The sequence below is a fragment of the Oxyura jamaicensis genome, chromosome Z (assembly GCF_011077185.1).
Source record: "Oxyura jamaicensis isolate SHBP4307 breed ruddy duck chromosome Z, BPBGC_Ojam_1.0, whole genome shotgun sequence".
Taxonomy (NCBI): domain Eukaryota; kingdom Metazoa; phylum Chordata; class Aves; order Anseriformes; family Anatidae; genus Oxyura; species Oxyura jamaicensis.
Genome location: NC_048926.1, coordinates 22,527,829 through 22,555,802, shown reverse-complemented (window position 1 = coordinate 22,555,802; position 27,974 = coordinate 22,527,829). Strand labels below are relative to the sequence as shown.

Here is a 27,974-nt window from a genome sequence, read left to right as displayed (position 1 = left end):
AAGTTTTATAAGCCAAGCTGTATTTCAGCTTTCTACTGTTGTTTGCAAGACAGACACCATGATGTGACATTACTGCTGTTTAAGGTAGTCTGTTCACTTTTTGTCTTTAGCAATTACAATCAATCAATTCTGGCAAATGCCACTACTTACTGAATAGATTCAAAAGTAAAAATTATGTGTACTCATATAGATTACATGTCAGGCTATGTTACTGAGAGAATAATAAATAAAGCACGTTATTTTTTTTCACAGCATTGTGTAAAAACATTAGAGAAATGTTTTCTTGAAGCACAATTAATTTTGTAATTGTTTTTTACTACTTCTGTCTCTGTGTATATCAGTTGTTATGTTGAAGAATAATTATATCTTAACAGTGTAGCAAGAATGTGATTTTTTTTTCCATGTTTGCATTAGGAAAAAATCCCTTTGGTTCATTAATTAAGATGTGTATTTCTAGGATAGGGCTGCCTGGATCAATGCCTGTACCATGAAAAACATTACTGATTTACTTTTTTGCTAACTGTAAATTCTTCTTTTTCTTTACCATATAACACCCAGTGTTTTTCCTTTTTGCTTTCTTGTTACAAGCCAAAGATCTGATATTTGATTAATCTTCCACTTAAGTCAATATTGATTCATTATTTGACCTGAGTGGGAGATAGCTAACGTTCCTGAACAATCTGGGAATTTAAGTGCCAGTGTCTTAATTACACTAATAGAAACCGGCTTGCTCTGGAGTTTCTTTAGATTTAGTACTACTTAATTCAAATCATAATGAGATTCTTGAAGAAGCAGTTTTTGTTGCTGACTCCAGTATTTAGTAGGCAGTTTCATCATTTTGTTATGTTTTGAAGTGTAACATGAACAGACTTTTAAAAAAGTATCATCTAGGTTGTTTATACATTTTTCATTCTGGTTTTACAAAGCAATCAAATAATTAAAAGCAACATCTTTTTAATATGTTCAAAATACATTTACACTTTATTGCTTGAAATCTGTGTAAACAAGATGAATATTATGTGTGAAGACTTTAAAATACCCAGTGCTGTTTTCTATCTGTTGGAGTTCAAGTCAGTACCAAAATTCATATTAAAATACTGTGAAATCTCACCTTAAAACTTCCATGTGCTTTTGTTTTTATGTTATGTAGCAATATTTATCATAGTAACGTATATCTCATGGACTTACGTTTATACTGAAACATACACTAACTCAAAAAAATTTTTTTCCAGGCCTTCAGGTGGAGGTAAATACTGTCTTGGAGAAAGAAAGCGGTATCGCTCCTGCAATACTGATGTAAGTGATTTGAGTTCCACTGTAGAAACAACTTGTCTGTTTTCATTTTATCAGCAATAGATTAAATAGCATTTTTAGCTATTTAAATAATAAATTATGCTAAATAATACCATTTTTAAAATAACATTTTTTTCCTGGCACAGGAAAGCTATGAATTCTGCATTTTATGGGTGTGTAGTATGTTAGGCACCTTTATACAGCAGGCACCCTACAAGTTCTGCTAAATTTTCAACCTAAATTTCAGGTTGGAAATTAGGAGAAGTTTCTTCTCAGAAAAAGCAGTCAGGCATTGGAACGGGTTGCCCAGGGAACTGGTGTTGGCATCACCGTCCCTGGGGGTGTTTAGGTAAAGGTTGGATGTGATACTTAGGGGCATGTTTAACTGGGTGTCATTGGTGGTAGGGGGATGGATGGACCAGATGATCTTGGAGGTCTTTTCCAACCTTAATGGTTCTGTGATTCCATGAGATGTTGGGATGCCTATCTCAATGTGAAGCCCAGCTGGTGCCTTCACATTAATGAGAAGAGTGAGTTCAGCTTGAGCATGTATGTTTAAGGTGAACAAGGAGCGGAAGGAATCCCATTCCACAACAGAACAAAGGTCTGTCTAGAACACCAGTGTGTTCTCTCCCATCTGTAACAACAGATGCTTTGCCACGGGGTATGCATTGGTTCATGTGTTACCAGCATAATCATGCAGTTTCATTTTAGAGCTGAGTCCATCAAGTAATGATGTGCCACTGTGGGAGTGGGGCACTGTATAAATGTTTAAAATCAAATCATGAGCAAAAAATATAACTTCAATATATAACTATATATAACTATATATATATATATAACTTCAAAATATAACTGTTGTAAGAGAAACTGCTGAGCTTCTTGTCTATTATGAGCTGTAGAACTTCTCCAGTCACACTGCCTTCCATTTTATGGAGCATTCTGAAAACCTGACCATCTTACTTTCCCAGTAGATTTATATTTTTGTGTTTGTTGTCTTTGTGAAATTTTCATTTTAATGAATCCAGCTTACCAGATGATACTCTGTAATTAATTTACCACCATCTTATTTTTCATTCAACTCGTCCTCGTGTAATTGGGAAACATTCTAAGCGATAATTTTATTTATGGTTCCAATGCAAAAATTAAAATGTTGAGTAATATTTAACATATTTCTCATATTTAAAGTTGATAGAAACTTTACCTGCGAATTGAATTCACCAAGTGATGATTCCTTATTGAAGTCTATCACTTAAAAGTTGACGGTCAATATTTAGTAAATTTGTTGGATGCTGTTCTGAAATTGTTTTTTTGTTTGTTTGTTTAGTCAAGGAATAGTGCACTATCAGATGAAGTGGTTTATACAGATATAAGCATGCTTCTTGCTTATTACTGAGGAAGCTCAAAAGGTCACAGAAGGAATATCTGGGAGGTACCTGAGAAGACCAGTTAGGCTGTTCCATGGTTCAAAGACAAAATAAAAACCAACTGTAATTAGTCCATTCTCAACTGATGGTTAAGCTGTTGTCAGATCTGTTTTGAACTATCTCCGGTCAGGGAGATATCACTAGGATCTTTACTTTCAGAACCATTTTTCAAAAATGTAGCATGTTTCCCCCATCCTTTAAGGCTCTTACTCTGTCCGAAGTACAGTTTAGAAGATAGCCGGTCTTACTCCCTCTGTGGCAGCATTTCCTGTGTTTGAAGACCACTGTTATCTCCTCTTAGACTTCTTTACACCAGTGTATCTGTTAATCATCTTTGTCATCCCAGTAGTGCACATCTTCCTGAAGTGTCGTGCTCAAACCTATGCACAGGTTTCTAGTTCCAGTCAAAACTAGGTACAACCTAGAACTAAGTATGTCATCTTAGTGATGAGATTCTGTTCGTAAATTATAGTAGTATAGTATTGTATTTGTGTGCCTTAAAACTGATGTTTATTCTGCATATATTGATCCGGAGCACCTAAATAAATCCCTTTCTAAGGTGTTGCCGTTTAGGAGGCCATTCCTCAGATTGTGCTTGTACAGTTGATTGGTCCTACCCTAGTGTAGTAATTTGCATCCATTGCTTTATTTCAAACCACTGCCTCAAGTTACCAAAACCTTCTAAAATTATAGTCCTTATTCCCAAGTGTTTATTCCCTACCTGTAGTCAGATTTCAATAATTTATACAAGGATTTGGAAAGGAAACTTTGAAAAACAAGTCTTGAACAATAACATAATTGGGCCAGGCTATTTACCAATGCCATTCTTACAATTTGACTGTGAATAATTTTTTAAATTTTTTTTTTCTGTGGGGTATGTTTTTTTCAGTGCATAAATATACTATGACTTACAGAAGTTTAAATTTACCTTTGTAATGGTTTTGATGATTGTAGTCCATTTCTTTTATAGTAATATTTAGGGTTCTAACTAGCTAAGAATTGCTGAGACTAGTAGATTTTGTTTCAAGATTTATTGCAGTCCTTAGTGCTTGACATTTTTAAAGGAATGGTATGTTTGATTAATGTAAGCACTAAGAGCATGCAAATCTGTCGTTTTTATGAAAAATGTGTTGTTTGTACATCTTTTCTCTTGAATTTTTTGCAGTGTCAACATTCATTGCCCATCTGTAATTTTAGATGTAACACTCCCTTAAGCTCCTACTATTAATATACAAAAAAAAAAAACACACCCTCATTTTGACTTCATTTTTCTTTCAGTGAAGAGTTAGTTCTGTTGCCCTTTCTTTTGACCATTTTCATTCTTTGGAAACAGTGCACACACTCCTACTAGGCATATTTCTCATCAAAGACTTCCAAAGCCATATATGACTTCTTAATTCAAAAGGCATCTGCTAATGGAAACATTGAGATCAGCAGAAAAGAACATTAGCAAATGAGTTCTGGTAACAAAAGGTGGTAGAAAGAACACATTCATCAGAAACATATTTCTACCACCAACCACAGTACTTTAACTTTTTACTTATTTTGTTGGAAACAAATGTTTGTTTATTTATTTATATAAATAGGAAATAAAAAAACTATGAAATTGCAAGACACAATGCATCAGTTAAAGTAACTCATTGTCTGATTTAACATATATCTAGGATGTGAAACTTAATCTGACACACATATAGGACTGTAAAAGGCTCCTTATTTTTAAAATACAGTAACATATTTTGTTTACAGGTTTTTTAAATGGTTTATTTATGTAAAAGTATAAATGTGTACATACCTTTAAAAGATTTAAGTTCTTCAACCTTTTCTCTTAGGCAAAGGACTCTTGTTGCTTCCTTCCTTTATGCATATATTCATTCATGGCTACTGTTCATTGCTTTCATAAATTTAATATTTTCAAGCCTGTTATCTATAAAATCTATCCATGTGAGGAGTTACATCTTGGAACAGTATCTGAGTTTCAACTATCAGCCTTCTGGCCTTTTGTTAATAAAAGCCTAGTCAATTACTGAGGTCTGCCTGACTTGAAGTTCCAAGAAAAACAGATTTCTGTAAGATAAGATGTTCGGTGTTGCGTCAGTGTTGGTTCAGTGACTTGTTAACAATCATTAAACTATTTTTGCTTTGGTCTTAAAAACTGTTGATGTTCTTCTAAAAGTGGGTGCTTTATTGACTCAAAATTTTAAATGTTTCATCATCTTCTCAGAACCTTCTTCAGACACGATTATAAGTTCTTTTACATTTGTTAGATTTCTTCCTTACTAACTGCAGTTTCCTATAGGAGAGTTTGGAAACACAAGCCGTCTGTAGCCATGAAAAATTCCATGAAAAATGTGAAATATCTTACCCACTAAAGTGAAGCAGTTATTGCACAATTATTCTGGATGAAGAGCACCTACACAGAGAGATAGTGCCAAAAAGCTGACATCTTTTAAATGTATATTGTAGCTTATCTTGCAGTAACCTGTTTGCATTACTATTCCTATTATTCTGAATGCTTTTCTTGAGGACATCATCTTTAGTTTTACTTCCTCTCAGGTAGTAGTTACGTACTCAAAAATACAGGAAATAAAGTAATGCGATATAAATAAATTTCAGTGTAAATTGCATTTTTTTGCCTTCAGACTACAGAATATTGTATATTTTGGGCTATCATTTGGTAACTGCAGTCTGCAAAATAGCAGCCTTTTTACTAAATCCACCTGAAAGCTGGACTCAGCTAATGATTCAGAGTATTCTAAGTAATGGTTCGGATGAAGAGCAAGATCCTGAGATATGGACACTTGTCAGTATTCACTGAGAAGATATAGCCACTAAAACTCACTTTATTGCAAAGGTCATCAAATCTGTCAATGGAATGATGGATTAGCATTTTTACAGCCAAATACGCTGGGTTATAGAAAAGCTTTGATATCATTGATATATTATTATTTAAAATCAATTTAACTGTACTTGAAGTAAAAGAAACCACAATTAAATCTGCAGAACTACCAAAACCAGACAGAATGTTAAGAAACCAGGAACATTGTCACACCCCTACTTTCTCTGGTGATTGAAATCTCCAGGTGCATTCCTACCCATTTAAAACTCATCATTTTAAGACAAAATTAACAACATTTAGTGGTACCAATGCATGTTAACTAAATTGTATCCAGTGATGTCAGGTAGTAAAACAGTTAGAATTAGAAATGAGTGTTGTTGTCCTTATGATCTGCTGATGCAGGTCTGAGTTGAAAGAGCCCTTATTTGAAAAGTAGGTAAGTCTGTGTAATAAAACTAGTTTTCCTACAAGCACAAAAGCAGGTTATGCGATAAAAAATATGCTGTTCAATATGAAAGCCTTTGGCATCATTAGTCTTTTCCGTAGTGACCTTTCTGTGAGTGACTTCCTTCAGAGATACCATTTATTTAAGTAAGATCTGGAGTGTGCCAGGTATGCCAAAAACAGGCTAGAATACCAGTCTTGAAGATCTTTTCAATCTTCTTTGTTATCACAGGTGATTGATAAGATGTCTCCAGTAGCTTTTTCTCCTGTTCTGTTACTGTTTCATTACCTGCAACCTAGAAGGAAAGTCATCCAAATTGATAACAGTTGCATTCTTTGTTGCCTTGAGCTACTACAGTGATTTTAGGCTTTTTCAGACTTTTTATAATGCTATGGCTGAAATTCTTCCTCTGTAGAGGAATCAGGTATGAAATGACAAAATGTGTCACTATCATATTTGTGTCATGGATATAAAGATAACAAAAGATACTTGTTAGTCTAAGCAAAGATGACCTATGAAGTATGATGAAAAGACGACTACTGCTGCAGTAAACTTCTATTGTGTCTCTTAAGTAAAGTTGCAGTGATTATCCCATTGAGTAGCAGCAATCATTATACATCCCAGGTCCTTTTGTGCAAAGTTCCTTTCCAACTGGGAGGCCCCCAGCATGAGGCCCCCAACTGACATGCTGAGTGCATTGCCTCCCTGTGTTCAGGACTTTGCATTTCTCTTTTGTTTAATTTTATGAGGTTTCTGTGGGTCTGTTTAACACCCTATTGAGGTCTCTCTGGATGCCATTGTGACTCTCAGTTATTGTTAGCCACTACTCCCAGTTCTCTGTTATCTGCAAACTTGCTGAGAGTGCACTCTTCATTATCTGGATTATTAATGAAGATTATGATGCCTCAAAATATATCCAAGATCACCATCAAACAAGAGAAGTAAGACTATATCTCAAAAATCAGATTATGAGAATGTTATTCAGAAAAAGGATTTCATGGTGTCTTTTGCAGGGGAGTTTAATTTTGGATGCAGGTAAAATAGCAGCCATACAAATTAGTGTCTTAGCATTAGTGTCTTAGCTGGGTTAAAAATGGGCTGGATGACTGAGTCCAGAGAGTAATGGTGAATGGAGTGAAATCCAGCTGCTTATCAGGGGTGTTCCTCAGGGGCTGGTGTTGAGGCCTATCCTCTTTAATACCTTTACCAATGATTTGGATGAGGGAACTGAGTACACCCACAGTAAGTTTGCAGATGACACCAAGTTGGGGGGGAAGTGTCAATCTGCTGGAGGGTAGGAAGGCCCTGCAGAGGGATCTGAACAGGATGGGTCGATGGGCAGAGGCCAGTGTGATGAGGTTCAACATGGCTAAGTGCTGTGTCCTGAACTTTGGCCACAACAACCCCATGCAGTGCTACCGGCCTGGGGCAGAGTGGCTGGAAAGCTGTGCAGAGGAAAAGGATCTGGAGGTGCTGACTGATGCTCGCCTGAACATGAGCCAGCAGTGTGCCCAGGTGGCCAAGAAGGCCAACGGCATCCTGGCTTGTATCAGGAATGGTGTAGCCAGCAGGACCAGAGGAGGCTGAGTTTGGAAATTAGGAGAAGTTTCTTCTCAGAAAGAACAGTCAGGCATTGGAATGGGTTGCCTAGGGTGGTGGTGGAGTCACTGTCCCTGGGGGTGTTTAAGTTTGGAAAAGGAAAGTTTGGACGTGGTGCTTAGGGACATGGTTTAGTGGGTGACTTTGGTGGTAGGGGGATGGTTGGACCAGATGATCTTGGAGGTCTTTTCCAACCATAATGATTCTATAATTGATTCTGTGATGGATTCTATGATTCTACATGGGGCTGAAGAATAGGATGAACTGACCAGTATCAGTGAGATTGGTCACAACCTTTGAGGTATGTCAGGTTACTTCTTTCTGCTGCTTGGAGAATAAGATGCAAAGAGGCAAATATAAGTGGTGTAACCCATTATTTTTTTTTTTCTTCTTATTTTATTTGCACACAGTTATTACTATCAGTATCGTGATCTGAAGGACTTTAATTAAAGAAGCAACAGTATCTTTTTTTACCAGTAAATGCCTTAAATTCAAAAATGTATTTTTTAATTAGAAGGAGATAATAGAGTGATTTATACAGAAAATTTTAATTTGCAAGACTCTAATATCCCGCATTTTCATTAAATTCAGAACTGGGAAAGAATGTAGTTTCTGCATCACAGTGCAATAGGATGGCTATGGTAGGAATGTGATTCATGTGTACTGAGAATTATAATTATTATGTTAATATTTGCATTGTTAAGTAGATTTTATCATGCATGTTTATACAGATCCTTTCACTTGAATGCATTTCAGATTCCTGAACAGTGCTAACTGGCTTAGATATTTATAGGAAGACTAGTAAAACTGCCATGAAATTGACTCATCTGTTGCTCATAAAATAGTAATATTTATTCACAACTCTCATTTCTGTCAAACAATCTCTTTTCTCTTTCAGTCTAAAAATGATTTTAATCTATATTTCAAATACTTTGTCTGATGACACTTGCAATTGCAGCTGCTACTTAAACATTGATAGTAATGTTTAACATGCTGTCTGAATTCTGTGTGTATTCAAAATTGTCATTTTGAGCTTGCTGATGAAAAAATTGGGAAATGGCTAAGAATTCATTTTCTCCTGAAATTCTTTCCTGAGATGAATGTCACTTACATCTATCATTACTCCAAGTAAGAAAGTTATTTTTCATTTTTTTAACTGATAATGTGAAATAGTGAAAATTTAAATACAAGCACTTCTTATGTCATTACACGTGGAGGCTGCTTAGAATCAGAACTAAGCACATCTGTCCTTTTTCTCAGCCTTAATTTAATCATTTTGTCAAAGCTGCAAGTAAGAAATGATGATTATGGTCTGCAGCCCTTCAGAAAGTGTTTTAATTTCTTTCTCGATGTCTTAAAAACATAGCTCAGTACAGCTGCTTATTACAGTACAACTAAGGTTAGAGCTTTTTTCAAAATGGTTTTATTTTTTTCAGCTGTTTTTATATGTGTTTATAAGGAGGTAGCTAATGGATTGATTATGAAGCATAATTTGACATGATTTTGATTGGTTTTATGGAAATATGGAAATTATGGAAATGTCTTTGTTTAGAGTAGTTCAGTTACTTTGTTCCAGCTGAAGGTTGCAAAATAAATGCGTCAGCTATAAAGCAAGTGTTAGTATCAGACCCACAAGATAAAGCAGGGAACCATCTCCCAGTGTCTTGAATGATTTTATTTGTAATACAGGTATTTATTTTTTATTTTTATGTTGCTATTCAGAAGAAATTAATCCTTTTTTTTTTTTGTCTGTATGATTTTAGCCATGTCCTTCAGGAGCCCGTGATTTTCGAGAAAAACAATGTGCAGACTTTGACAATATGCCTTTCCGGGGAAAGTATTATAACTGGAAACCCTACACTGGAGGTAATGTGTAGCTTTTCAAAAATATTTTGTGAGTGAAATCTTCAAAACTGTATAAATGTTATACAAAAAGTAGTGTATGTAAATTGAGCATTTTGATGAAGCTAAGTTTGGTAACATTTTGTCAGTTATGAAAAAAGTAACAGAAGAGCCATGACAATTCCTTTTTTTTTTTCTTTTAATGTGGAAAGAGACTGAGCATCATGCACTTTAAAATAAGGAACCCTTTTCCATCTGCAGTTGCGATGGTCTTAGAGAATACATAGATAATCTATAAGTAACTTTGATGCTACAGTGACAAGTTTAGTATAAACATCTCAATAAGATTTTCATTAATTAAGGTGAGACTACTGAGAAATGGAGAAAGAAGGAAAAGCACTCGAAGTATATAAGGCTACTTCAATAAGTTGAGTTATAAATAATTATGCTATGCAATAAAATTATATTTTGAGACAGGGAAGAGGATTTAATTTTTCTCTTTATGACAGTTTAATCAAATTTAGTTGTTTCTGTCATTGATCGATGTTTCTAACTTGCCTTTTGATTTTTTTTCCTGTTCTAAACCCTGAGTAAATCCATTTTCCCATTTGTGTTTTTATTTTTATAATGTTTTTTTTTTTTTTTTTAAGATTAGAAGCCTAAAAGTGACCATTGTGATCACATGATCTGAGCTGTAGTGTATTTCAAGTACTAAGACTGAAGTCCTAACTGAAGTAGTCTGACCTTGTTTTTGAAATTTACTCTGACATACTTCTAACACTACGTTCTTTACTTATTCATGTTTCTCAAATGGTGAAGTATCCTTTTTTTTAATTGTTCAATAATCACTAGTGTTGTATTAACATCGTAGAACCCTTATGTAGCTATCCAGCCTTGCCATATCTTAATATAAGAAATAATCCTCTTTGCAAAAAAAAAGAGGAGTCAAGTAGAGAAATCAGTAAAGAGAAAGTAAAATAAAGTATATATATATATATATATATATAATGTGTCAGGTATGAGGGAATTCTATAAATTTCATATTTGTTTATGCATATATATTCCTAACTAATTAATATTTTTTCAAGAATTATGTTATTTTTTTTCTTTGGTTTTATTGTCCAGGTGGGGTTAAACCATGTGCATTAAACTGCTTGGCCGAAGGTTATAATTTTTACACTGAACGTGCTCCTGCAGTAATAGATGGGACTCAGTGCAATACTGACTCACTGGATATCTGTATCAATGGAGAATGCAAGGTTACAAATTCTTTATAAAGTACTTACAGATTACTTTGTTTTGTCTGTTATATCCTACATTTAATTATGGCATTTGATGGTTACTAATGTGAAACAGGATTGTTCAGAAAGTTCTTAATGAAAGAGTCAGAGACAAAGAGCTAAAAAAAGGTATTGTATAATCATAGAATTATGGAATGATTCGGGTTGGAAGGGACCTTTAAAGATGATCTAGTTCCAACCCCCCTGCTATGGGCAGGAACATTTTTTTGCTAGACTGGGTTGACCAAAGCCCCATCCTACCTGAGCTTGAATACTTCCAAGGAGGGGACTTTGTCAACTTCTTTGGCCAATCTGTTCCAGTGCCTCACCACCTTCATAGAGAAGGATTTCTTCCTTGTATCTATCTACATATGCCCTCTCCTTTAAAGCCATTACCCCTTGTCCTGTATTTACATGCCCTTTTATAAAGTCTTTATCCATCTTTCTTAGAAGCCCTTTTAAGTATTGAAGGGCTGCAATAAAGTGTCCTCAGAACCTTTTCGCCAGACTAAACATTACCAGCTCTCTCAGCCTGTCTTCACAGGAGAGATGCTCCGGCCCCTTGATCATCTTTGTGGCCCTCCTCTGGACTCCTTCTAATATGTCCATGTCCTTCTTGTGCTGGGGGCCCCGGAGATGAACGCATCACTTCAGGTGGGGTCTCATGAGGGCAGAGCAGATGGTGAGAATCACCTCCCCCCACTTGCTGGCTGCAGTTCTTTGATGCAGCCTGGAATTTATTTGTTTTTCTGGGATGCAAGTGCATACTGCCAGTTCAAGTCCAGTTTTTCGTTTGCCTGTTTCCCAAGTCCTTCTCTTCATGGCTGCTCTCAATCCAATCTTAGCCCAGCCTGTAATCATGTTTGGGATTGTCCTGACCCAGGTGGAGCACTTTACACTTGGCCAAATAAGACAAATCATTCAAATTAGCTTCTCAAAGACATTAAAGCAGATTAGAGTTCTTCATTTTGCCATCTTTTATCTTGCTTTGTGGTTTCTGTGTAAACTATCAGTGGAAAAAGCAACAGGAGCTGCGCATATTCCTTGTACTATTTCAAGGCCTGTTCCATCATTCTGATTAGAACACTACTCTGGAAGAAAAACAGTAAACGTGAACATATTAAGCTGTTTCTCCATAAATAGTTCATCGTGTTGAAAACAATTCTGCTGTTAATTAACTTGAAACAGAAATTTGTCACTGTCAATCTATGAAAGAGTGTATAAGTGCAGGTATTTGCCATTTACTAAAAATATAGTTATCTTGTAAGGTTCTTACAGAACTGCATTACATGAATTTGAAGAAAATTGGATGTCTGTGCCATATTTTTTTTATATTCATCATACTACTGCTTCAGTTTAGCAAAGCCTTTAATTATGTACTTAAGTCTAAACATTTGAATAGTGTTGGTGACTAGTAAAAATCATCTGATTTCACTGAAACCACTAACATACCTAAAGCTTACTCAAGGCTTCGGTGGTTTGCTATACTGAATGCAGATTTATGTTTATTGAATAATATGATGAGTTTTACCATTAGTAATCTAAGCAAAAAAAAGTACAAGAAATAACCCGTGGAATTCTGGTGTACTTCATAAATAAGAACATTCTAGTACTTTGGGGACGTCTTTTAAAACTAATAAACAGAATAAAACTCAAGTTTGAGGGGGCTGTGTAATAAAAATCAGGTGCTTTTCATCTTGGCAAATTATGAAGTTGAACTGTAAGTGGTTAGAATATTACCATTTTTTCAATTAATTGCAGTATTTTAACTTCTCTTCCACCTATGTATTACCTGCTTGCAAGTTAAAACCAAGCTATGAAGCTGCCTTCTTTTTTATATGTATCCCAGAAAAAAAAGTCAATGTCCAGTGTTCATTCTCATTTTGTCTGGTTTGGTTTGGCTTTTGTTCTGTTTTTCAGGTATCTGACTATATATATTTGCATTAGGTTTCTAATAGTGATGAATAAATTAGTCAGATGCAGATGGTCATTTTTCGCTGTACGTAGATTTCTCAAATAGAAAAGTAGTCTATAAAGCTGTAAATTCCTTTGTAAATAATATGCTACATAAATGTTTAAGAAAGTTACAGCTAATGTTTCCCTTAAAGCGATACAGATTAAACACAATTAGCCCTTGTAATATTAAAGAAAAAGGTCACTAATCATTTATTAATAATTGTAATAATTACACTGTTTGTAAATTGCTGTGAGATCCCCACCTGAAAGTCACAGTAGAAATAGAAAATATTTATTAATCAAGATTTAATAGTAAGCCAAATTTGTTTTCAGTAAGCCAAAGTTTGTTTTTAGTAAGCCAAAAGTTTGTTTTGATTTTTGATTTTCTTCACTTCTTGTAAGTGAAAACCCATTTAATAGTAGCAGGTATTGGAAACAGAATAGATAAAAAGAAGATCTGAGTATCTTACACTTAAGTGAAACACTTCAACAATCTATGAAGATAAAGGTGTAAGAAAACTTAAAATATTTTTTCTTTTCTTCTCTTAGCATGTGGGTTGTGATAATATTTTGGGGTCTGATGCTAAGGAAGATAGATGCCGTGTTTGTGGAGGAGATGGGAGTACATGTGAAGCAATTGAAGGTTTCTTCAATGATTCATTGCCCAGAGGAGGTATGCACGTACAAGTCCATTCTGTTGTATTTATGTGGCTGTTAAACAAGTAACAGTGTTCCAACTGATTACCAGCATTGCATTGCTGGCAGTCATTCACTGGGACTACTTTTGCCTAGTTGTTTCCTTTTCCTATGTTAGTCTGGATTTCTATAAAATACAGTCATATATTTTGTTACTGAATATTTAGTTCTTATGACATTAAATGCACTTAAGGAGAAGTGGGTGGTTTGTTTTTTAGTGTAATCTGATATTTATAATCATGTGTATGACTATACATGACATTTTAGAATAGAAAGGATCCAGAAGAGTCTTTTATGCTCATGCTGTTAAGAAAATAACTGTATGTAAAAATATATAAGGGTAATTGAAAACTTAGATCAGAATAGACGATACTAGTGTTGCAGTGATTCTCCATGTTACTGCATCTGCTCCATCTAATTAAATCTATTGCAACTAATATTGCATGTGATCCTGGACATAAGAAAAGGTTTGATGCAGGATAGATGGAGTTAGTTCAGCTCAGTGAGGGGGCCACAAAGATTAGTGAGTGCTGGAGCACTTACTGCTCTGTGAGTAGAGGTTGAGGGAACTGGGCTTATTTATCCTGGAAGAGAGAAGACTTGTGGGGGCAGGATACCAACCTTCCAAAATCTATGAGGATATCATGGTGAAAACAGAGCCAGGCTGTTCACAGTGGTGGATGTGTGGAGGGAGGAGCAGAGACTATGTCTATAAATTGAAACAACACAGGTGCTGACCCAATGGAAGGAAAATTGTTTTCCCAGGATTGGATCAGGTTGCCCAGAAGAGTTGTATGGTTTCCAGCTTTGGAGTTTCTTATAACAGTATACAACTACAAGGTGTTGACAAACCTGGTGTTACCTCCTAGCTAGTAGTATGAATGTCTTGAGATCCTTTCCAACCTGAATTATTCTATGATCTTACGGTCATTTTATATGTTAGTTACTTGTAATATACTGTTGAAAAGACTTTATTATCATTTAAAAAAATGATTTTCTAAATTCACATTAAATTCTTTTTACCACAATCAAATATATCTGAACTTCAAAGACATTTTTTTGTATCACATGAATGAAAATATTCAAATACATTTGAATTCCATGCTTTGTACTGTTTTTACTAGTAAATAATTTATTAATGGCTAGTTTCATGACTAATATAGTTGAAGATAACAAGAAAACGTTTTCTTTCTTTTACAGGCTATATGGAAGTGGTTCAAATTCCAAGAGGTTCTGTGCACATTGAAATCAGAGAAGTGGCAATGTCAAAGAACTACATTGGTAAGAGCATGGTTTAAATAGCAGACTGTTAACTAAGTTAGATTTTCTGATGTGATTTAGGAATACAGATTTCTGATTTAACCAAACCATACACATAGTAGAAGCAGCAGAGGGGATAGTAGTTGTTAATTTGTGGTCAGACAGTTACAGCAGTTGGTTAGGATGTATTCTCCTGAGCGGAGCTAATGGAATGCATCATGTGATTCCTCCTTGTATACAGTGCACAATCAGGTCAGTTTTACTGTAGTTATGGAGTCAGACTTGGAGCTAGAGTGGATGAGGAACGCTCAAGTGATCTCCTGTCCCTCTCTGAGGTAATGTCTTACACCTGAGGAAGTCTCTGATCTTAGGAAACCATACTGATTTAAAACATCATATTTTGCTTGGAATGATCATTCAAAAACAGTCATGGTTGCTTAAATACAACGATAGTGCCTCCTTGTCTTAAGGCAGTTGAATGTAATAATTCCACAGTGTTTCTGTATTGCTGTTTTCTAGCGACTTGATGCCATTCCAGTTTTATAGATAAGGGAAAATGGGGTACAGAAAAACTATGGGCTTTATTGAGATAACTCAGGAATCCTGTGGTAAAACAGAATTAAATTCAAATGTCCAGATTATCCCTTGTTTCCTTTAAGATTGTGTAAAATTTGCTTGTCAGTTTTTAAATATTGGTATGTACAGATCTAGCTTTATCAAACTAAAAAAGAACATGCATTTCTGACAGCTTCTGTACTCTGATTTGCATAGTATTTGTTCACAGTAGTGCAGAGAGCTGATCAGTGCTACAGGAAACTAACAAATAAACACAAACAGAAGCTGTTAAACTGTTTAGGCATAATGACAACTGACTAGGCTATTTTTTCAGTCTGTTTTGCATGTATTTAATATATAGAATAGCAATGTGTTGGAAAAGACTATAATGCATGTTAGTAGGAGAGTAACTTCCCTAGATACATTAATTGCTAGATTGTATTGATGATAATGGTACCTTTTACTGTTGGATGCTTTTTCCTGCCCCTACAATCATGTAATTTGGCAGATTTTCCGTCTCCCTGCATTCTGCGGGGATAGTAACATCCACTACTCCAGCAGTAAAGAGTGCTTGTTATTCTTTCAGCATCACACACCCCCATGTCAAAATACACGATTAACATTGATCAAATATCCTACATTGACATTTGAGACAGAGGTGGTGGTGGAAGAGAGGCATACAATACACACTAATGTGGTTGCTTTATGCTAAGAACCATATTGTCAAAAGAACATTTTGTTAACACGGACATTTATGCTAATATTAATGTCATATTTAGTACACAGATCCCATTAAGCTACTTGTGTTTCTGATTCCATGGGTAGCTGCAAATAAATACATGAGTTAAATAGAATAAAGTAGATACTCTTAGTTAGTTACTACGATTAAGTTTGTTATAAATTTTGCTTATAAATCAGAGGAATGTGACCTGGAACAGTATTTAGGTACCATCAGCACCAAATGAATGAAAAAAACGCCAATTTTTTAACTTCAATAAAAAATATAGGCAACTTTTTTATATTTAGTTTGACCACAGATCTAAAACTGTAAAGTGGTACATAACTGTTGTTTCATTCTGCTTCTCACAGTTTCAAGGGGGTTCCTGATTTTCAGGCCCTCTCCTCAGTACCTTGCTACATGCCACAGAAGCCCTTCCTAATTCCAGGGGTATTCCTTCCCTTTAGGAGTTCCTTGTGTTTACAACTTTGAAAGGAACCATTATGTCCTATTGTAAGATAATACTGAGTTGCAAGGACTGTTTCCTTTTTTTTGTTGGAATGTTTTGTACCATGAATGTGAACCAGATCACTGTTCTAGGATCAGCAGTTTTTGGGGAAAGGAATGCTTATAATTTGTTTGCTCCCTAAAAAGAACTATGCAAGCACGATGGCAGTTAAAAAGAGTTTGTTATGTTAAAATGTATACTTCTAGAGTATTGTTGTATAGATGCTTCTTTAGTGGCAGTGTCACCTTCACAACTCCTTCCCTGTCTTTATGGAGTTCCTCTCTGTTGTTCAGGACAGCTGTTTTGTGGTCACACCATGAACCAGATTAGAGAACTGATTGAGCTGAAAATAACCATTTACACATATTATTATGTTTTGGTTTATGTGTACTGCTGCCAAATACCTGACCACAGGCTAAGAAATCAATTTCTCCATTTGGAAATATACAAAAAAGAAAGAAAGAAAAGTGTCTCATACTGTTTTCAATGTTTCCTCTGTTCTTTTCAGTTAGTAGGGTCTCAAACTAATTTGGAAACATCCTACAGTTCCCTGAACTAAAATCCAGTTCTCCTGCAAACCCTGGCCTCAAATTTAGGAAGCAGTTAGATATTTGGCAATCTCAAGTAGCTCAGTTAGCATCTGTCCTCCCTGCCCCCATCTCGGGCTGATAATTTCTGCACCAGTATCACTCCTAGTGTTGTGGCAACAAAAGCACTATACTGCAGCTGCATAAATAATATTTTTTTTAAAAAATGATCTGACCAAAACTAATCCAACAACAAAATTGCCCGTTTCCAGAGCTGCTGAAAAAACTATGTTTAGGAATGCTGTTATCTTCCCTTAACTGGATTGATCTGAGCTGACATCTTCACTTACATTCCCCCTATGCAACAGGCTGTTGTGTGCTAATTTCCTGTGAGCTTCCTGCATTCTCAAGTTCTAACAAATGATTTAATTAGTATATTAACTTGTTCCTTCTGTCTCATATGCTAATATTTATGTCCGTGCTTCGTCATTGTCATGTAATTATATTATTTGGAATGCTATTCACAGCTGTGTCCTTCACCTGTGCATAACAACGCATATTAACCAAATCTGTTCACAGAATGCAAACATGTTTTTCTTTTGCAGGCAGGTAAAAAAAAAACGTGTATAGCATACACACAGTTGATAGTACAAGCACAGAATTTCAGAAAGATTAATTATATAAACATCATGTATGATAATATTTCTACCCCTTTGCTCACTTAAAAGTTTCATTAAAAGTTTTGGCTCTATGGAAATGTGACCACTAATAAAGGACCGATGTTCACATGTAACATAGTTATGTAGTGTGATAGGACAAAGAACTATGGCTTTAAACTAAAAAAGGGTAGATTTAGATTAGATATAAGGAAGACGTTCTTTCCTGTGAGTGTATTGAGGCCCTGGCACAGGCTGCCCAGAGAAGCTGTGGATGCCCCATCCCTGGAGGTATTCAAGGCCAGGCTGGAGGGGACTTGGAGCAACTTGGTCTGGTGGGAGGTGTCCTGCCTGTGGAAGGGGGGTTAGAACTAGGTGATCCTCAAGATCCCTTTCAACCCAGACTATTCTATGATTTTATTTCATGTACCTTCTTAAAATAGATAAATAGTGGGAATACTATTCCTTTCTTTTAGTATGTTACTGCCTGCAATTTATCTTGTTTTCTAATACATGTTTTTTATTCTCTGCTTCTTGTACTACAAAAGCCATATAGAGAATAGAGAATCCGAACTACTTTGAGAATTTAAAATAAGTAAATGTGTGAAAGCTAGTTTCTTCACTCGAAGCACATACATGTTTCCAGATTAAATCCAGGAAAGTTAATAGAGTGAGATTTTGCTATGCAAAGGCATTCATTTTCAGACTTTATGGTGGTGATGGAAATGGTTAGGAATCCCTGCTGAATAAGGCTGTCACCAACATAATGATATTTCCTCACCATCTCTTGTTCATGTGAATGCTCTCTGGATCTATTCTAGAAAACTTGAGCATCATTCAGAATTTTTTCCTAACTGTTCAAGGTAAACCCTCTGTCTACACAGATGTAGTTGAGAATAAAACTTCATCATACATTGTCTTCTTATGGTTGTGCCATGAGTTTGTAAAATCCCTATCTAGTAAAGTCAGTGTGTGTTTTGTCTCAAAAACCAACACTGTTTGATTGTGTATTTCCAGCCATGATTTTGCCTTTAAGAGCATGCTTTATGTAAAGTAAATATGAATGATGAATAACTCAGTGATCTTCATCATTCTCTCGTCCAGAAGGAATATCTAATTAACAGAATATTCACCTTAAGATACAAAGTCAGTTTCATATTTAGAAATTTAATCTCATAAAATAACAAACATTAGTCCTTGAATAATAAATGTTTGCCAAGCCTAATTGGTCAGTTAGCTAAGAAATCTGTTTGTTATCTACAGTACTTACATGGTTTAAGGTTGTAAATTAATAATAACAAAAATATCTTGGCAGATGAAATAGCTAGTACTTGTTTTTGTAGTAGAAATGCCTTGGATTTATGCTTTAGGAAGGAAAAAAAGAAAATGGGCAGAGACAGCAAAGTAAGCTGATTGGGACCATACCTCAAACTCACTCTTATTTTTTTTTCTCTCTCAGCACGTTATGTGATACCTTTCTTATGTCCGAACATGCAAAATCTTAATTATTAATTATAATCTTAATTAACCTCAAATTAGATTGGTAATTGATTATACATTTGAGACGTATATATGTCTTTAGTTTCTACTTAAGCATACAGCATACATTGCAGGTGGGCTTAGTTTTAAAGTTGAAGATATATTTCAGGTTGCATGAGGCACTGTTTTTTTCAGTGTAGCATCTGCATGTTGAGATCTGCAAAGTGTACCTACACATTAAAGTTCATGATAGAGACAATATTTTCAAACTGCATGAGGGATATATTAACCAAGGCTAAAGAAGAACATTTGTTGAAAAAACTATGATACAGAGCTGAAACTCACGTACTTCTAACAGAGTAGTAGTTTAATTTGTAACGGCTTCTCCATTATAAATGCTGCTTCCAATTTTTAGGTGGCTTGTATTTTTTTTTAAGCTTTAAAATCTGAAGAGGATGACTACTATATTAATGGTGCCTGGACTATTGACTGGCCAAGAAAGTTTGATGTTGCTGGAACAGCTTTCCATTACAAGAGGCCAACAGATGAACCAGAATCTTTGGAAGCACTAGGCCCTACTTCAGAAAATCTCATAGTCATGGTAAAGTTACAATTAATATATTTCTGAAATCTGAAAAACATTTTTATGTTCCGAGGAAAGATAAGACATGAATAAAATCAGAATAGGTCACAGGCCATGCTGGGACTTTGCATTTGTATTTTAACTCAGTTTTCCTAACTTTTAAAACTGACGGATAGATACTGTGATGGAAAAGGGGTAAAGTTAGAAGAACCCTGGGAAACATCACAGAAAATGCCCCATTTCTATTAAATGTGCTTCAGAATAGTGGTAGCAAAAATTGTAAATTAAATATATTTTGTATTTCTGATACATGGAATTGTTAAGATATAGCATACAGTAATTGCATCAGACTATGACTGTGATGTTTAATATGTGCACAGCAGCATTTTTTTTCCTTACAGGTCTGTAGTTGTCAGTGGTTTTAATCATGGCCTTAGTATTACTATTTGACCTGCGTTAAAGTATGTTTTGAGATAAATTGCCCTGAATTGATGGTACAAAATATAAGAATGTAACAGAAGAAAATATGACCAGGGTGCTGGTAGCCTGTCTCTGACAGTAGTCAGTAGTGAGCCTACTATATTGCTCTGTTGTGTTGAGGAAAAGTATAAGACTAAGGTGAAACTTGCTCAGTATATTCTGTCAGCTACCAGTTTTGCAGTTCAGGGATTGCTTGAGCCAGACAGAGTATTTTTCTGTTTAGAATAATTGTTGCCTGGATACTTACATTTTAGTCAATGTTCTTAAGTGTTTGAATCCGATTTTGTTTGTTTGTTTGTTTGTTTTTGTTTGGTTTTTGTTTGTTTGGTTGGTTGGTTGTTTCTTTTGTTTGTTTTACTGTAGCTGTGGATAAATTGGAGAGTTCATATAGAATGAGTTTCATAAAGATTATAGTGCCTTTTCTCATGTGGTCAGTCTCAGAGAGTTTTGTACTGAATCTCTTTTGTCTAATAGTTAGGTAAATATACTTTTACAAAATATAATAGAACGTAGAGGGAGTTGAGAAATAGCTCTTAGATATGTCAGATGCTGCATCTGACACACAAAGAAGTTTGGTAGATAATCAGACACTAGTGTTCAGCAGGTGGTATGTGGAAGTGCATTGCAGTTCAACAGTCATGGTAGATAAAGCACATGGTGATTGTTGCACTTCCATCTATATCACCTACAGTGGTACAGCTGTAGTGATAGTTTTGATATTCCTTTAAAGGAACCGCTGCTGTGATTCCATGAGTTTAATGCTGCTAGCTAATGCATTAGGGGAAAACAGTAACCTCAGCAACCGTCTGTTTCTGTGTTACTATTTTTACTATTATTAGTCACTAGAAATATTAAACAAGGGCCAGGCTTGGTTCATAACTACTACATGGGTAGCTCCTTACAAGATTTCAGTGAGAATTGCTGCATGTTTGCATAGTAATGTCTGTAACATCCTTTGACCTCAAGTAATGATTCAGCTACCAAATTCATTTCCATTAATTAATACATTAATTTATGAAGATTGGCTTTTTAGAACTATTACGTCAAAAATAAAGAAGTGACAAAAGTTGTGAAGTTGTGTTGTCAATGGCAAAAGAAGACAAAGTTCACCACTTTATACAATAATACTTTTCTTTTGTATGCATCTTATAAGTCAGTTCAGATTCATTTGGGAATACCTTACAGAACTACTGTGGCTTTCTTTATTACTTTTTCCCCTTCCACAAGACATAACACATGCCTAGATTAATGTCACTGTAGTTGCCCTCTGCTTGCCTGTTTTAATGGTATAACCAGTTGTTTTCAACTACAGATTCTGCTACAGGAACAAAATTTGGGTATAAGGTATAAATTCAATGTTCCCATCTCTCGCACTGGCAGTGGAGACAATGAAGTTGGCTTTGCGTGGAATCATCTGCCTTGGTCAGAATGTTCTGCTACTTGTGCCGGAGGTAAGACACCAGGCAGTCAAGCTACAGGGTAAACTGAATTGCAAGATACACTTTATTACATAAATATGTAGGTAACTAATTGAAAATATTTCTTTCAGACATACTTCAAACCTTAACTTAGAAAAAGAACATTTATTTTATCACATTGGATTTTGTTGTTTTCAAGTACATTTAATATGTTCAGATCTTCTTGTTAAATACAGTGTATCTTGGCACAGTGTGTCTCTTCTGAGGCTTCTTCTGAGATTCTCTTGAAGCTGGGATGTTTGCTTTTCACAGGAGCTTTCTTGATAAAGGACACCAGAAGTTTTAAGTAAGGAGATTAATAAACTGAAGGGAAATAAGGAAACTGTAAATAAAGAGATATGTCTGTGTGTGTGTTTGTAGGTATTCTTCATATATCCTAGTCAGCCCTTCCACCCTCCAGCCACCAAAGTTTAGGTTACATACTGATAGCGTCTCTGTAGGAGGTGATAGCAATTGGATTATACTTCCCAGCCCATAGCAGTATCTGTGATTGTTGCCTATTGGCAGCGATGGGGGATTTGTAGGTTGTCCCATGTGATTCATCATGGGTGCCTTTTGCCCACAATTTACTATATTCCTAATCCTCCCTCTAGTGGCCACCAATGCAATTCTTTACCTCTGGCTGGGAGAGCAGGACAGTTGGCTTTCTTCAAAGCCAACACCATTGCTGCTGCATGGACTGGTGAGTAGAAGTGCTGTGTGAACAGTATCTATCTTCTCTCTGGAGACTGAATGCATCATCCCCAACATATCTCAATTTCAGAAGAAATGGGAGAGAGCTATAAATTGATGAAAGAATTTCAGTTTTTTAAAGCACTGTGCACTGACTGTAGCAAGAGGAAGAAATATTTATTTTAAAGAATCTATGGAGCAAATATTTGTCCTTTTACTTTTCTTTCTGGCTGCTGGAGGTATTCATGTTTGGAACCATCTTGATTTATCTCTGTGGATCCTGCTGTGGCTGTTACTAGTTTTTTGCAGTTTAAATACAGCAGTTTGCTTAGCTATAGGTAAGACACAAAGGATAGTAAAAATTCTGTTCTGTGCATCTAAACAGAAAGTCTTGAAACAAAATAGAGGAGATCACCAAATTTATCCAATATATATTGTTCATTTGTAGTATTTCTTTAATCAAGTGGGTGATGGGTTGCTCTTTTAATTAATATTCTAACATTGGTGAGTCTGGTAGGAAAAGAAAGGTTTTAAAGATGTAGAAGGGATGGACATAGACCGAAAGTGCTTTTCTTAGAGCAAAAAAAGGTTCCAAGTATCAGAACCTTACAGGTACTGCGGAATCCTATTTTGATGATTACAATAGGTTAATGATCCTTTCAGTCTGAACATATGCTGTGTTTTTTTGGTGGCTCTGTGGAGCTGGACTTGATCCTTGTGGGTCTGTTCCAACTCAGGGTATTCTACGATTCTATGATTAACAATTCTTTTGAAGTCACAGGAAAACTTCCATGGATTTAGGCAGTAACAAGCTTATATAGCTCTTCCATCACATAGGTCATTGTCATTTCAGAGATTCCAAAGTATACAAAGGAAAAAATAATTGGCTCTGAAGAAGTAGGCACTGGTTTAGATAAAAAAAAGTTTGACGTAATTATCTTTTAAAGAAATATATGTGAATCTCTGATAACCGTATGGATTTATTATTCATTTGAAACTTTTTGGAAGGATTTTCTTCAGTAGCTTATGGTGTTTAAACCAGAGACATTTCTCTCATTCAGCTTAGCATAAGGATATAGTATGATCACTTATTTTCATTGAGATTCTCTGCTTAGGGAATCTGTTTCATTGTAGCTATAACTCAAATTTTAAAAAACTATCTGCTTTATCCATATGAATACCTTCAATTCTCCCCAGTTTATGAAACACCTTCTGCCATGTACCGAGATAAGACACAATTGTAAAAAGGATCTGAGTAGTGGAAAAAGAAAAGGGATAAAAAAAAAGATTGTAGAGACAGAGAACATACTGGAAAAGCCAGCTAATATAAATACAAAGCATGAGAAATCTCAGAAATGAAACAACTGGATGACTGTTTATTTCTGTAGGATTCATTATGAACTCCATTATTGCAATTTACCTTTAGAAGATAAGTTTTTTCTACATTAAAGGACAACAAAATACTCAGAATTCTAAATAATGTATTACTAAAAGTAAAATTTTAAAAAAATGACAATGAGTATGTGTGAGGAATATTAGTACGGAAGTTTTTTTTCAATGAAATTAAAGAAAATTATATATAGTGACCTTGGGACAGACTGTGAACAGGTTAAAGGTATCTACATTTTCCTGCCTCTTACAACAGTTGGAGTAGCTGAACTGTAGTGGAAAGACATTAAAGATTTGATAATCATATGATATTCCATCTTGATCCGGGAAAGCTTGTGATGAAGTAGAGCCAGATACATACACTTTTATGTCAAAGCATAAGCTTTATATCAAAGTTGTAGGCAAATCTAAATTCTCATCAGCACATTTAGCTGCTATCCATCTCTGAATGTCTGTATTCTAATGTTTTGTCTTTTTGTCTAGACATATGTTAAGCTTAAAAAAGCTGTCTTAAAAGAATGTCACATTTGCAAGTATTTAGAAGCCAGGAAATGACGGAAGGAAGGATGACTATGAAATCTTAAATTGTTTTTTGTGGCTGCTCTATGAAACATGGACCAGTTGAGCAGGGAACGTTCTCTGATCCTGAAGCTGTGTCAAAGACTATGGCGGTTCCACTCCACTCTACTTAGGTATAGTTCTCTCTAGATCAGACTGGCTGTATCTGCATTACACAGCATTTGGCCAAGTCTGGGACTCCTAACACTATAGTTATTACTTGGTATATGTTGCTTTATACAGAGTATCTAACAAAAAGGCAAGAGTAGGATTTTGGCAGCATCAATAAATAGTTCTGGAGCTTTGTATCTTGCAGAAGTGTCTAGTCTTTGTGATGTCTCTTATTTATAGCCTTTTGAGAGCAATCCCCTGCATTCAGAGACTCCTAGAGCTGCTTGTAGACCAGACTTGGAGACGAATTACTGGAGCAGTCAAGGGGCAAGCAGAGAAGCAATTGATCCTGTTTTATTTAGTGGCTTAAATACCTGTCTGTCTGTGTCTGAACCTACAATCTGTAATTAAATGGTAGCATGCTGTTTGTTCCATTGGACTTCTATCTTATGTTCATCTTGTGCTGATGAGTCACTTCTGAATAGTTAAGGCACTTGAACTTTTAATACAGGACCTCTATTCTCAGGCCTGTTTCAGTTTTGCAGAATAGCAAAACTATGCTGTAAAAGGAATTGCAGGAAGGAGGAGGAGGTTTTTATGCTTATGACAGCTAGATGCTGTGCTGGAGCTCTGGATTTCATTCCTGCCTTGCTTGTATGGCTCTTGTGTGATACAGAGCACTCACAGCACACATTACACCCTTGCTAATTAGCAGTTCATCATTATCTGGAAATCTGTACGTATGTATGAAGCATGCCATGAAGTTCATTGTATGAGGTGTGTGTAAAACAAAGTTTTTTGAAAACTTATCTGAGCACCTGATATCAATGGATTCTTTCCACAGTAGAGTCTTTACCTCCACTCCCCCTCTATTCTTTATAGAGAAGTCTAGAAGATAAATTAGCTTGTGAAGAAAGTAGTTAAATGCTTAGATTGCATGTAAAAGACAAAAGGAAGTCAGTCTTTCTTCCATGAGAGATTGTAAAGTGTGCATTTAGTAGTGTCATTCATCTTAAAAGAGAAAAGAACAGAATATTTCATAGATGCTCTGCAAGTGAGCATCATATTCTGTACAATAAACTACACAGAAATAATTTCTCCAAAATCTGAGTTTTATTTTGCTATTTTATGAGTTTTTCCAAATGCAGGTTCTTCAGATTTACCAGGTACCTTAAAGCCTCACCCAGTAACAGACAACTCTTTTCTGGATTCAGGTACTCAGATGTAGGTTGAGAATATAATTTCATTCATTTTTATTATCTGTCTCTTAGTGTCTGTTCTTAGGCTTGGGAATCCAGGGTTGCAACTTTTCTTTTTGTACACTGGGATGATTATTTTCTGTATTGAAAAACTTCTTTTTAAATACAAATTTGTACTGCCTCATCTCGTTCTTCTTCCTTACGAACGTTATGTAGATGTGAACTACTTGAATTCTCCATATTAATTTCCTTTTTTCCCCTGAAATTGCACTCATAACAGTTCTACTCCAAGTCAAAAGTTTTCAGAAGGAAATTATGTTGTTATCTTGTACAAGTTTTTCTTTAGCTGATAGAAACTTAATTTTGCCCTCAAGCTTTAGCAAAGCTTCATCTCATAAGGAAAAAATGTTTTATTTAGCATATATTAAGTTGCCCTGCTTGAACGGGAAAGCCTTTGTAAGTTAAGATGCAATCTTTTCAGGTTGCATAATGGACATGTTGAGTGAGAGAAATATAACTACCAAGCCCCAGTGCTACCTGTTGCATTTATTAGGACTGCTTGCAGGTTTTTTTTTTTTCTGTTTCAGCCATCTGTTTAGCATAGCGCAAGGTCCTCTGTAAGCTACAAGACTACAAAAACATTGTCAGAGAATACCAAAATGTACAGTGCAAGTTTGTCTGGACAGAAATGAGTGGAACAGGAGAGAGCACAGGTAATTTAGAAAGGATGGATGGATGGATGGATTAACAGGTCCCTGGAATTCAGAAAAATCTGAAGACAGCAACAAAAGATTTTTTAAAGGACGTGCTTATTTAAGTATTTACAAGAAAATCTGGGAAAGGGAAAACTAGAATACACAGAAGCAAATAAAATGAGGGCTGGAAGGAGAAGAAAAAGGAGCTACAGCAGAAAAGGACAAAATATATCACAGGTCATGGAATTGTAGTTTATTTACACTTCTGCCTGTCTTTCTTTATATGATAACTTAAAGGTTTTCAAGTGCAAGTCTGTGACTTTGTCCAGATCCCTAAGTATTCTTAACAAGGAAATGTACTGTGGTATTGTTTAAAAAAATCCAACAAACAAAGGGAAAAAATACCATTCTGTATATTTTTTTATTTTGTGTACATTAAAAATAAGCCAGAGTAAGTACATATTTTATTTTATTTATTTTATTTTATTTTATTTTATTTTATTTTATTTTATTTTATTTTATTCCATACTTATTAAAAACCTATCAGTAAATGGCAACAAATGACAGCATTTATTATCTGGAGTTTAGTGGCACCCTAAGCATTGATTTTGATTTTGTTTATTCTATGAGAGTTCAACTCCAGATGAGTTAAATATCTCACATACTTGTATTTTTTTAATTAAGTGTTCAGTCAGTGTGTTATTATAAGTAAACTTATTGCTATCCAGTTTCTTTTGCTGGTGATCACTGTTACAGAATGGTGCCTACTGTTTTTTTTTTTTTATTTATTTTTTATTTTTTGTTTTGTTTTGTTTTTGGGTTTTTTGTTTTTTTTTCATGCCCTCAGATGAATTAATGTCTTTGGACAAATAAAACATACTTGTCCTCATCAAGGAAAATGTAAGTTTGGCTCTGTGATGAACATCTTGTGATCTGATGAGTGAGCTCAGAAAGTATGTCTGGGTTAACCAGCATGCACTAGTTTTTGTGATGCAAGATTCACTATGTACTGGGACTGGCATCTTTATAATTAACTGTTGCAATCGCAAACCACAATTTGGGGGGATTGCTTTTAAAAATAGATATAGCATTTACATGCCTGCAATTTTAATTTAAGAATAAAATGTGCTCCATGTAATTTAAAATTTGGCTGCTGAAAGTCATGCAGACTATTTGTGAATTGAAATCTGCAAAACATCTCAGTTCTCTGGAGAATATGGTCACTACACCACTGGAGTTTTGTTTTCTATTAGAATTGCATTGACCAGTTATGAAGACATTTTATGTTTTTTATTATAAACTATAAATCTGTAGATTTGAAAGCAGAGTGTTTCTGTCTAACCACTTGTAATTATTCCCCGAAGAGTTTCAATGAACTTGTTTAGCTATGCTTTTTAGATTATTTTGAGAGAGACCACATACTCATAGAGTTGATAATTTAAAAATATTTTTTCAAGTTCCTCAGGGCTTAAATAAGTCGTAGCTGTTGTCTGGGTAAAAATTTCATTCCAGCTTTTTCCATTTCTTCCTGTTGTTTTGAATTTAGAATCTTATTTGTGTTTCTGAGACACTATACTAAATAATACCAATTAGACAGTTTCCTTAATCCATACCTATGTTTCTTGTATCAGAAATTACATACTGTGTGGCAAGATGATACAGAACATTTTAAAGATGAATTAACATACCTGCGTGGCATGGATTTAGAATTCTTCACTGTGTGAGTGAATAG

At 35.1% G+C, this 27,974-nt stretch overlaps 1 protein-coding gene across 9 annotated transcripts in view; it reads left to right on the top strand.

Annotated features, from left to right (window-relative positions):
- ADAMTS6 (ADAM metallopeptidase with thrombospondin type 1 motif 6) overlaps positions 1–27,974 on the top strand; it is a 155,593-nt gene that overhangs the window by 102,116 nt on the left and 25,503 nt on the right. For 7 of the 9 annotated variants that reach the window (XM_035310447.1, XM_035310449.1, XM_035310451.1 and 4 more), the window contains 7 exons: positions 1,233–1,296; positions 9,364–9,466; positions 10,568–10,701; positions 13,228–13,351; positions 14,575–14,655; positions 19,515–19,678; positions 21,453–21,591. In XM_035310447.1, the coding sequence (XP_035166338.1) occupies positions 1,233–1,296; positions 9,364–9,466; positions 10,568–10,701; positions 13,228–13,351; positions 14,575–14,655; positions 19,515–19,678; positions 21,453–21,591 (809 nt within the window). Of the gene's footprint in view, positions 1–1,232; positions 1,297–9,363; positions 9,467–10,567; positions 10,702–13,227; positions 13,352–14,574; positions 14,656–19,514; positions 19,679–21,452; positions 21,592–22,211; positions 22,301–27,974 lie in introns of all 9 variants that reach the window. The other 2 variants (XM_035310453.1, XM_035310452.1) reach the window with 2 other exon arrangements.